We start from the raw sequence: 12199 nt of genomic DNA, 5'->3' as shown, positions 1-12199 counted from the left end.
TAACTACAAACTGGATATATAGCATTTGCTACGATAATGCTAGTGTGAATGCTGTAAGCTGAATGTGGCCTGAAGATGCTAGTGTTAATAGCTAAAGATGCTGAAAATTATAGATAAAATCGCTGAGGCAGATAGCTAAAAAAAATGCTAATCATTTATTTTTCCCCCCTTTTGTTTAGAGCTCTTTTTGAGCAATGCTGCTCCCTAAAGGTCAGGGGATGTAACTGCACGCCGTTTGACAGAGACGTACAAAAGCATAGCATTAACTTAATTTTTAATGTTTTCTCTTCACATTGGAGATTGAAAACACAGCTGAAAGTAATTTAGAAAAGCCTAAATTGTCAATTCAAAAGTGTTTTAATACTTTTATACCTAATGTACGTTGAGAAAACATTTTTGAACATTAACGGTGAAGTGTGAGTTATCCTGCCACTATAAATATGAAAATAAGATGAAAAGTTAAAAGACTTAAAGAGCAGAGTCTCTTCCTGTTTTCACAGTTCTTGTGCAGGTTTTAGGAGGCTCTACTTCCTCACAAGGTGAAGAGTGACACTTGTCACTTTTTTCTTTTCAAAATAAAAATAAAATGAAAATGTGCTTTTCCTCTGCCGGATGCTGAACTGTCAACAAACTCCTCTGCTCCCCTCACGGCTCGGGTCGATGCCTCCCTCCGGAGTGCAAGCTAGACAGATGTGAATCTGAAATCACAAGCGCGAGAATAGAAAGGTACTTTAAAAGGAAACATTTCACATTAAAGGAAAAGGAAGATTCTTTCTTGTGAGTCTTTAATGTGAGCGCTGTGCACCTGCATCACCTCACGCCTCTGGCTGATCAGAGGGATGTTGAAAGCGTCAGGAAAACACCATGCAGGTCGTTCCAGATGGGAAAAAGCTGCCATGGAGGATGTTCTCCAATTTGCACCTCCAACCCTTCTCCACTGAGAGGAGCGGCTGGCGTAACCTCTTAATGTGGGATGAGAACCCCGCACTGGCCTGATGCCATGTAGGGCAGCTTAGCAGGGGAAGTGAAGCCATGGCAGCACTTTTGACCAGGATGCTGCTGTATTTGTTTGGGGGTAAGTCCCAGCAGGCGGGCTTAAACGTGTCTGGAGCAGAGGGCAGCTGACCCGGGTCTGTGAGTCAAACGGAGAGAAACAGGCTGTGTCCTTTGCTTAACCTGGATGCTCACATCCTTTTTTATGAAGCTTCATTTCCCTTTTAGGAATCTTTTCATTTAGTTTTCCTTCCAGAAGTGCAGCAGCAGCAGTCGTTTAGCTTCTTTCCTGCAGGCTATTGCTCTACGACTGTTTAAAAAAAAAAGAAAAAAAAAAGGAATTGGTGTCCTTTTTACTATTCAGAAAAAAGTCAAACTTTTCCTCCTGTTGTAACTTCCTCCTTAGCTTTGTTATTAACAGTAAATGGACTGACCTGCTTCACATGGGGTCTAAAAAGATGCTGTAACTCATTTCACATTTTCGCTCTTTATTTGAGCAAATGAGACATGATTTCATCACCGTTCATTAGTGTGTTATTGAAGGCACAGCTGATGATGTAAACATGAGTGATGCCTAAAGGGGCGCCTGTTTTTTTTATTTTATTTTATTTCTCAGGATAAAACGTCTCCAGAGCTCTCGGTGTTGGCTCAGATGTTGTTTTCCTCTCTGAGAAGGAGGGTTTGAAGATTTTTCTGAATATAGCCTGGCTTGCTGCGGGTAACAGAACTTTGAAATGAAGAAAACTCTCTTTTTTTATCGCTTCTCCTCACGCAGGTTTGAAGTGAACTCCTGCATCTAAATCTGACGGCTCTACATGCAGGATGACTTTTTGTCTGACTGCTTTTCTGCCTGCCAGCGATGTCAGTCACCCTGTTTTTTCTTCGTTCATTAGGGCAAAAGCTCCTGAACGATTTTCAAGTGGAGCTGATATGTTTATTGGATGCATATCTGTTTTTCAGCTTTGGTTATTGAATGGAAATGCATTACATGATTGATTTTTTTTTCTTCTTCCCTCCACAAAAGCTGGTATAATCATGTAAATGGTCTGCAGGCACCATGAGCTGATGGGAACGGCTTGTTAAATTTCATCAGCACAGCACAACAATCCATTTTAGTGTGTTTTCTTAACAGCCAGCGACATCCACTTAAGGAAATCGACTTGTTTTGCCATAACACTCCAATGCTTTGCTCTTCTGTATAATAAAAACAACCATGAATGTTGATATCTAAACATTCAATAAGGTGTAACCATGGCTACCAAGGTGTTTATTTTTTGCATCTTCTCAAAGTAGTTATTTTCTCTTTCCACAGCCTTGAGCCAACTACCTCTTCTCCAAAGACCCAGGCTGCGGAGAAACCAGATGGTGGGTTTCTGTTGTGGTGAAAGAAAAGAACACAAAACACGCCTTTGTTAAATCCACCCGTCCCCTGTGGCACAGGATCTAAAACCGGAGCTGCAGCGGCACCGCCACGCTCTGGACCAACCTCCCGCCCGCCCTGGGTCACAGACCCGGGCTTTGCCGATCGCTTTCACCCCGACAAGACCAGCACCGTGGTGACCCAACACCAGCAGCCTGCCCAACTCACACCCAAGCAGAACCGCAGCTCCATCATGCAGGCGGCGCAGCAGGCACCCGAGGACAGCGGCAGGACCCCAGTGTGTGGCGCCTGCAATAAAATCATCAGGTGGGACTGCGCTCAACCCAATCCCAACCCAGCTGCTGTTGGGCGAAGGCGGGGTACAGCCCGAACAGGTCGCCAGTCTACTGCAGGACCGTTTTATTAAAAACATACGATGCAAATACTCTTTTCACGTTCACGTTCTGCTGCACCTCAGTCTTGCATATTTGGGTGTCAAACTCAATCACACAGGGGACCAAAATCCAAAACACACCTTAGATCACGGGCTGAACAGGATGAACATTCATTGAACACTTGAAAACAAAATTTTTAAAACTTTTAAAATCGTAAGTTTTTATCATAGTTATGAACTAAATATATAGCATTACCTGTGATAATGCTAGTGTGAATGCTGTAAGCTGAATTTGGCTGTTGAAGATGCTGGTCCCTACTATAGCTGTAGATGCTGAAATTGATTGTTAAAAACACTGAAGATTATGGCTGAATCATTGAAGCTAATAGCTGAAAACGCTGAAGCTGATAGCCAGATAAAATATTAGCTAAATACCAAATTGGCCTTAAAAAAAAAAAAAAAAAAAAGAAAAACGTAGGTTAGTCTAAACAGTTAATTCAAATTCCAAATTAATTTTATTTATATAGCACCTTTCCAGTTAAAAAACAGCTCAAAGTGCTGTACATAAAACAAATAAAAATACAAGAAAAACTATACCCCACACATGCAATAATATAATAAGATAAGCCCCTCATAATTATAAAAACAGAAACAAACAGATAAAATAGAAAAGCAAGCAGATCACAACGGAATAACCTGAAGTTAGCATGTAGCTGAAAAAATAGCTAATCTTCAAAATAGCCTAAAAAACTGAAAAAAACTTAATTTAGCCAAAACAGCTAGTATGTAGCAGAAATATTCGCTAAACTCCAGAATAGCCTAAAAATATTTTAGTAAATGCCAAAATAGTCCAAAACGCTAACAGAATGCAATTTTTTTTAAACTTTCAACCGTAATTTTTTAACATAATTATTAGTAATAAAAAGGCAGGAATATTATTCCAGAATAAATCAACTTAAACCTTAAATAACTTTCAATTTTTCAGTCTCCACAAAAATATATTTTGCCAAAATTATACAAGTTAAAAATAAGTGCAAGATAACATCGGGCTATTATTAACAATAAAATAAAATGATCTGGAGGGCCGGATAGAATTACTCAGAGGGCCGGATCCGGCCCCCGGGCCTCGACTTTGACACATGTGGTTTAAACTCTTGAGTTTGATGTGCTTTCAGGGGTCGGTACCTGGTGGCGCTGGGTCGCTCCTGGCACCCAGAAGAGTTCACGTGCTCACAGTGTAAGGCGGTCCTGGAGGAGGGCGGCTTCTTTGAGGAGAGAGGCTCCGTCTACTGCACCAAGTGCCACGACAACCGATACGCGCCCAACTGTGCCAAGTGCAAGAAGAAAATCACAGGGGTGAGAGAGCCAAATTTAACCGGAAATCCAGAAAAATGTCTGTTAAAAATAGAACAGGAGGAAAAAAAAAATCATGAAATATATTTGTCAGGAAATCATGCACGCCCTCAAGATGACCTACCACGTTCAGTGCTTCAAATGTGCCGCCTGCAAGACTCCCATCAGGAACCAGGCCTTTTATATGGAGGAGGGGGAGCCCTACTGTGAGAAAGGTGAGGAAGGCCTCAGCACCAAACCAGAACATCTGAAGTTATTGCTCCAATTTGCTGCTGGTGTGGTGAAAAATGCTAAAATGTCTAAAAAAAAAATAGAAAAATAGAGTGATTTAAATGTTTCTTTGTGTAATACAATGATGTATTCTGAATTTTAAAGACAAACTTTACATTTTGGTGTAATTTTTTTCTGAATTAATGGAGAAAATTAAGCTCAAAATTGAATTTCTGAGTAGTTTTTATATTTAAATTGTTGTAAATCGGGAGCAGATGAAAAAATTGTACCAAATGATAATTGGGACTTTAAGGAACTGAAGTGTCATAAACTTTTACAAAGTGTAGCTCTGTAACTATACCTTCCTAAATGTGCATTATGTGCAGATTTACCTTCACTCCTAGATTTCTCGGTTTGTTTTTAGTTCCACACTTTAACTTGTGATTTCTGGCCCCTTGTGTTGCATCTTTCTCATAAACTTTACTCCCTGTAGCCAGTTTTGACACCCCAGGGGGCTCCTGCTGGTTTATTTTTCTACTTTACTGCTGATCAGGGAGTTCTTGCTTCACTTTTTTTTTTTTTTCATGACAAAAGTATTCCTGTTGAAGAGTGAAAAAAAAAATCATCTGCAGACAAGTCATAATCGTGTGGTTTATGGAAGCGCTGTTAGAAAGGAGTCAAGTAATCACTTTCACCCCCAGAAACCAGAGTTTTAATGGAAAGTTTAATTCCAGACCCGTCCTAAAGCCGGAGCGTTCGCGTCTGCGATGCTTAAGCGGTAGAAAATGAAACTGGCAGAAATTAAAGCGCGCTCCAAATCCCAGTGTGCAGATTGATTAGTTCCAGTGCACGTAGGGGGACCTCTCCGGCCCGTGTATTTTTTATGATTCGTTGTAAATCTGCTCTGCTAAGTACAAAGGATCCCACACAGTTTGTCTTAAATGATGCAACAGAAGTGGATCTGAAGTTTTTCCGAACCAGGCTCGGTGTGAACTGCAGCACTGCCGAGGCTTTCCGTCTGGCGAATTGGCGCTCTGTGCAGTCAATCACCAAGTGTGATGTTTTCATCTGCTGTAATGTATTTAGCCGCAGTTTACTCCATGCAGTCCTCTGTAGGCAGTTATGAAAGGTGCACGCTCCTCTATTATGCTATAAATGATTTAGCGGGGCAATGTGTTTCTTACTCAATGCTCAGCCCCTGACATGTATTGCTGCTTTATCAGAGGCAAAGGCAGAAACCCCAATCCTCATTTTCTGAATAATGCCTTCAGCTCTGATAAACATTCTGCTGCCTCAGCATCTTTGCAGGAATTGTGCCGCTCTCACTGGCTCTTGAGAAGCGGCATTATAACCTGACACTTTCCCCAGAGTCCTCGTGATGAAAAGACTGGCAAATCCAGTCAAGTATTGGGAGCAATTTCCCCCTCCTCTCCTCCTAATCCCTGCATGCAGTGAAGGCACCAAATATCACACCAACACATTATCAAATGGCCAATGAGGAGCGGAGCCAACGTTTGGCATCCGCAGCATCTCATCCGGCGTTATTGCTTCCATTCAATCCCTTAAGTGCTCGTGTGAAGTCGTACTTCTCATCTTTAAGGGCGCTAACCTGCAGGTTTTTTTAAAACTTGAAAGACGAGAGCTCTCGGAGATCCTTGGTGCCGTAACCATGGGGAGAAGTTAATTTTTATTTACATAATTTGGCCTGGTTCTGGAGACGTCAAGTCTCCCTGGGATCTGATTTCCGCTCTGTTTCCTCTCCAGACTACGAGAAGATGTTTGGCACCAAATGCCACGGTTGCGACTTCAAGATTGATGCCGGCGATCGTTTCCTGGAGGCCTTGGGCTTCAGCTGGCATGACACGTGCTTCGTCTGTGCTGTGAGTCCTTTTAATTGATTTTTTTTTTTTAGGCCCAATTTTTATTCGAACTCTGCAGAACCCGACCCAAAGCTTTTTTTCTTCAGCTTGTGTGAAAACAGTCAAAGGAGATATCCGTCCGCTCTGGCCCGTACCAAACTGTGCAAATTCACACTGGCACCGGCGAAGTTTGATATCTTCTCCAACCCGGTTGCTCAATCTGACTCCGTCTGTCTGTCTGTCTTCTTTCATCTTTAAAGCTCTGCCAAATCAACCTTGAGGGTAAGACGTTCTACTCGAAGAAGGATAAGCCGCTGTGCAAAAGCCACGCTTTTGCTCCAGTGTGAGAGATGCCAGCTGCATCTGCAGAGAGAACAACTTCTGCCTCCACCTCCTCTTTACCCCGTTTTCGCCCTCTGACACGCTCAACATTGCCAACCACACAGCAAGTTCAACTCTCTCTTTTTTTTTGTATCCTGCAGACTTTGTGCATTTCAGAGGCTTCATTCTGGCTCCACATACTGTCACCTTCTTAGGGATTCTAAAACACTCCAGATGTCACTTTGAAATTAACATTTCGCTGCTTTACTGGAACTAGTAGAGAAATGATTTCAGCTCCTCATTTCTTGATTCTTTAAAAAAAAAAAGTACTTTTTTGTTTTTCCACCAAGCAGTGGACAAATTTCAGCTATAAACTTCAGTACTGAGTGCAGAGAAGATCCTGAAAGGCTCCGCCCACAACAAGGCCGGTTTAGCAGAACATTATCGTTGAAACGTTGACAAAACCTCACGATTTCTTTCTGCTCTTCCATCTCGTGTTCTTGTTCAGATAAATATAGGTCAAAAACACGGGGAGTAAAGATTATTATGTATTTTCCACATCACTCATTTTCATCAAAGTGATTTTATTTTCTGTCGCTTGTATGTTGAAAGTTTCAAATAAAACCCTTTAACCTGCAACACAGACTGAAGAAACTCTTTTTTTTTTAAAGGAAAACAAAAACACATTTTATCTATTTTTTGGGGTAGTACACAAATTGGATTCCTGTTTAGTTGGTTGCATTTTATCACTTCACCCCTAGATGGTGCTATTTAAAGTTTTTTTTTATTTTATAAAGACTTAAACAAGTTAGCTTATGGCATTTAAGTGAATGCACAAAATAAATTGTAAAAAACTCTAAAATTTGTTCAGTAAAGATGATTTAGCAGATTTTTAGATAAAAAAAAAAAAAAATTGGTTAAAGTGCTTTTAAATGTGAAAATCTTCAACATTTTATGTTCTTTTTGCAATTAAAGACTCCAGTCCTCAATTTTAGCAATATATAATTTATTTACAACAATTTTGGATTGAATTACTATACATACCTTTCTGAAATGTCATAGATATATATACATAAGGCCAAGTAAATACTTGAAAGCACTTAGAAACGAATTTCCAAAATTCTACCCACAAATTCATATCATTGTCCAAAAAGTACAGAAAAACTTCCCTCCGAAGTTTCTTTTTTTTCCGTCGCCACAAAAAATTTTGACAACCATTTACATTGACGATAAGAAACAAAACAAACCAAAAGAAAAGGTCAAACAAAGAAAACAACAGAATGAATATACAATTGCATAAGCGCTGTGGCGTGTAATAAATACAGCATTTTTGACTTGCAGAAAGGCAAGGAACATAGAACCAAAGAACCGAATAGAAAACCATTTACAAGCACAGGAGTCTATTGTTCTCAGTTCCGAAAGAAAACAGTTCCGTCAGTGACAGGGAGGGATGCACACGCCCAGCCTCACACACACACACAAATACACACACACGAACTGAAATATGCGCACAGCCTCCTAATGAGTGACACAGAGTACAGTGCTGGGATGCATCATTTTTTCCTCATAACACAGAGTGAACTGACACCATAAACCCTTAAAGAAAGCACGCGTGTTACTGACATGAGCTGCACACGGAAACCATCGAATCCAGAAGTCACTGAGGCATCGCAGAACCTGCCGGAGGAGGAGGAGGAGTCTGATCCGTCCCGGTGGAACTACATCACGTCAAAGACAAAAGACGGCGGCGATAAAACGTCTCGCACCATCTGACTGAACATGCTGTGTCAACACGGGCATGTCCAACAACTGATGTCTTCCTCCTCCGGTGCACTGAGCGTCACTTAAATGCTTACAATTCTGGAAATGATCAGGCAGGACGAACAGAACGTGTAGAGAAACTTCTGGATCAAAAACAAAAGAGAAACAGCCTTTAAACCCTTAACACTGCAAATCACTGCTAGATCGCCAAAGAACAGTATATAGGCAAACACGTCACGGTTTAGACTTGACAAATGCTGCGCCACTTAAGTGTCTTTTTTTGGCTTCATATTAAAATATAATTTACATTTGTTTACAAAGTGTTTGAAATAAAAACTGCTGACAGCATGGATACTCCAGGACAAAAATGAGAAACGAGTCGGACTTTCAGACGACGGCGATGACTCACGCTACCCTAAACGGTTCGTAAAAACGGCGATGAAACGACGCGTTCATCAACACAAAGGTGTCGTGGACTCAAAGGAGGTTCCGAAAACTTTGGTTACCCATTTCTGCCCATATACAATATGCAAAGTAACAGCACATCGCTGAGATAGAAAAACATATTTACATTTATGTGGCGAGGATTTGGGGGAATCGTTTCCTCAGATAAAAAGGTGACGATTTGATTTCATGGCATCTGTAGAAAACTGGAACGCATGTTTCAGAGAATGAATTCTGCTAAGATGCCATGTAGGAATCTACAAACTATCAAAACCTGCAGAAGTCAAAGTAAAAAAAAAGGTCTTTTTCCCCACTAAAGGAAACCCTACATTCCAAATATCTGACAATCATAAACGAGGCTCCACTTCATCTTAAAGGTTGGAGGGGGGAAACAAATGACAGAATGGACTCTTCCAGCTGTCAAAAAACTGAACAGATTGTGTGAAAAGGGCTTTTCTTTTTAGGCAGACGACTTCACATGCAACCCTGAGGCAGACACACAACTATGGCTAGTTAGGGATTGCTCACACCATCACCAAATACACTGCTGACCCAGTGGGCTTTAATCAAACTCTCTTTACGCTGCCCGCTTTGACAGATCCATTACTAAGGAATTACTGTGAAAACGTAACGCAGTAAAAATATAATGAGCGGAGCTGCGGCTAATGGATCGTTGCCTGGATCATATTTGCTGTCTGGGTTTGAAGTAATAATAAAAAAAGCCAAATAAAACGGCATCAGCAACAACAGAGTTTATGAAAACGCCACTTTATCTAAGTGAGGGGCTTCTTCCTGATGTGGAAATGTTGAATCCCCACCGACATTGCTTCATAAATGATATAAACAAAGCTGCACAATTACCCTTTCAGTGCGAGGATTCATTAAGATTGTGAAGAATTTGTTGTCAGATTTTCAGCGGCAAAGTGCTCTGCATTATTCATATGCTAAAATAACCCTTTTGGCCATTTTCCTATACTGGAGAATTAATGCAATAACGGGGCAAAAAAGGAATAAAAAAAAGAGAAAAGTCATTTTTAGAAACGAGACGACATTCAGTGTTCACATATATGCAGCTAGAACGCCTTTCGGCACTATGGCTCCTTCATTAGCTGTAAGTCTGACCAGAACAGAGCGTGATGAACGATGAGGGGAACACAAACCTCCTGATGGATCCCAATCAGAGGCTCCACGCTGAAATGTGAGGTGAAAATACAATATTATTCCCTCCTCTCTTAGACAGAAGGGTTCAGAGAGCCCAGACCTCACAAATATTGATTTAGAAGCAGGGAAAGCTGTGAAGCGTCTCGCCGAATCAAGATGTCAAGATGTTACATTCACAGCAGTGATGCCGACCGGACCGAAAAGCACCGCCGACTGGAGGAGACGCACAATCAGTTCGGACCTGCACGGACAAACAAGCGGGAGATGACGGGCCGGCTGCCATCCGCTGGCACTTCGGATGGAACAACACTTTCTGAACTCAGGATGGATTTGCAACATCCGACGTGAGCTGTGGCGCTGCATTTTGCATATTACTCCCACTCAACTAAAGGTAACAGCTTCCACAAACACATTTGTCTGAAGAATTAGGGTCAGATTTGAACCTAAATTGATGGATTAAACCCCCCACTGCCCAAATATAAATGTAAAGAGGAGGAGCATCTTTAGCCCCGCCTCCTGCTGTTATGAGTGTATGTTCGCGCGCCGCACTTCTCTCCCATCAGTCTCTCTTCTGGGTTAGCAGTCGCCATCGGACACCAGGAAAATCATGGCTTCCTGCTTGCCAATGTCGGCCATGACGGCGGCCAGCTGGTTGATGTTGCCGCTGTGGAAATGTTGCACCTCCCACAAGTCCAGGATCACAGAGGTGGGGCTCGCTTTGGATGCAAAGAAACTCATGTGTCTGCAGGGAGAGAGGAGACGATCAGAAATCGGTTGTTTTTTTACATTTATCTTTTACACTGCAAAAAAAGGCTCCTGAGATATAGGTCAAAAAATCTTGAAATTAGAAAAATAATCTTCAAAGTCCCTCTGTAATCATCTTTTCATCTATCGTAAAAGCCTTTCCAGGAGTCCTTTAATCAAAAATATGCATTATTATTGTTTTTAAATGCTTATTAAAACATTATTCATTCATTTGTTCTACTAAATATTTTCCATTAGGGTGAGAATTGTTTTTTTTCTTTCTAAATGATTAATACAACTGCTACAAAGGGTCCACTTTTATGTTCCGTCTGAGGCCCCCAAACTGTGAAGCTTTTTACAACAACATTTTTATGTCTGCACCTGATTCACAAGGATTTTTAAATAAAAAAAAATCAAAATGCATTTTTAGGTTTACTTTTATTTATATGTGAGAAGGCCACAAGAACATGTTAAAAACACAATTTTCATCATTGTGGGTCTTTAAATAAGTAAAATAATATGCCACTGGGGTGAGAAAAATAGTCAGGAATTATTATCACAAAGATCTTTTGGATTTTGAAAACTTTCTTAATATTCTTTTTTTTTGGCAAGATAGAAATATTTTCTTGAAATAAGTCTTTTTTTCCTTTCAGATTCTGTTTTTGCAGTGTATGCTCTGTCATCTCTGCACACACTGATCTGCTGTTTTAAAGTAATACAAATGTAAAAACCTGATAACAAAACGGTCCACTTTTGAAGCTGCCATCAAACACAGAATATCTGTCACTTTTCATTGGAGCTTAACACCATAATCCTCTATTTGATGATGGAATTTGCTCTGAGTCCACTATAGCAAATCCTATATGGACTTTCAGAGTTGAGTCGGAAGTGACCTTTTCCATTCTCGGACCACACCTTCACCATCAAACCCAATCAATGACAACAAAGCGGCGGCCTCCGTCGGCTGTGTGTTTGATGTGGGCTGGGCCCTGATCCCCGCCGCGTCCGGAGACGCTCGTTTGATTAATGGCGTTTCCCTGTTCCTCAAATGTCCGGGGCCTAGAGGACTGCACGGCGCTAAAAGAAAAGAAGCGTGCGGTCGCGGCGAGCCTGCGCTGGGCGAGTGTTTGGGAGGGGGCAAACAAAAACACCAGCGAGTTGTGTTCACCTCGGGAGAGTGCTGTTTCCTCGAATCTCCTGTTAAATGTGTGACAGCTTTGGCAGAGCGGACAGCCTCGCTCTGCCATTTTCAGGCAGTTCTGCAAACAGCCCTCCCTGTGCATCGGGGAGGACAACAACTACAAAAGAAGGAAGTGTTTGTCAAAAAAAAGGAGATAAATCTGTCTGGAAACGGACCTCTGTCATAATTCGGATAACAGAAAGCAGCGTGGCGTCCGACATGTCAGCTCTGTTTATTCACCGCTGTGTGAAACAGCGGCTTATCTTGTACGGTTGTGACACAGGCGCTCGCGCGCTCTTTGGAGGGAAAGATCAAATAAAAGGTTCTTGGCATTTTAAGTTTTATCGACCGGTCTCGTTCCGCTAAGTCTGCCCGCTTCATGCAGTCAGAAACAAACAGAGGAGCGCCGCCTGACAGAA

At 41.5% G+C, this 12199-nt stretch overlaps 2 protein-coding genes across 8 annotated transcripts in view; one reads left to right on the top strand and one right to left on the bottom strand.

The window, feature by feature from the left end:
- pdlim7 (PDZ and LIM domain 7) overlaps positions 1-7129 on the top strand; it is a 33341-nt gene extending 26212 nt beyond the window's left edge. For all 4 annotated transcript variants that reach the window (XM_024283035.2, XM_024283036.2, XM_024283040.2 and 1 more), the window contains exons 6-11: positions 2306-2358; positions 2434-2680; positions 3923-4103; positions 4195-4315; positions 6075-6190; positions 6430-7129. In XM_024283035.2, the coding sequence (XP_024138803.1) occupies positions 2306-2358; positions 2434-2680; positions 3923-4103; positions 4195-4315; positions 6075-6190; positions 6430-6516 (805 nt within the window). In that variant the 3' untranslated portion in view covers positions 6517-7129. The remainder of the gene's footprint in view (positions 1-2305; positions 2359-2433; positions 2681-3922; positions 4104-4194; positions 4316-6074; positions 6191-6429) is intronic.
- Positions 6800-12199, bottom strand: part of unc5a (unc-5 netrin receptor A) — a 157494-nt gene continuing 152094 nt past the window's right edge. For all 4 annotated transcript variants that reach the window (XM_024283746.2, XM_024283747.2, XM_024283748.2 and 1 more), the window contains one exon: positions 6800-10598. In XM_024283746.2, coding sequence (XP_024139514.1) covers positions 10433-10598 — 166 coding nt within the window. In that variant the 3' untranslated portion in view covers positions 6800-10432. The remainder of the gene's footprint in view (positions 10599-12199) is intronic.

The sequence above is a fragment of the Oryzias melastigma genome, linkage group LG10 (assembly GCF_002922805.2).
Source record: "Oryzias melastigma strain HK-1 linkage group LG10, ASM292280v2, whole genome shotgun sequence".
NCBI classification, from domain to species: Eukaryota; Metazoa; Chordata; class Actinopteri; order Beloniformes; family Adrianichthyidae; genus Oryzias; species Oryzias melastigma.
Note: the sequence above shows the minus strand (reverse complement) of the source record. Positions and strands in the feature narration are given on the sequence as shown.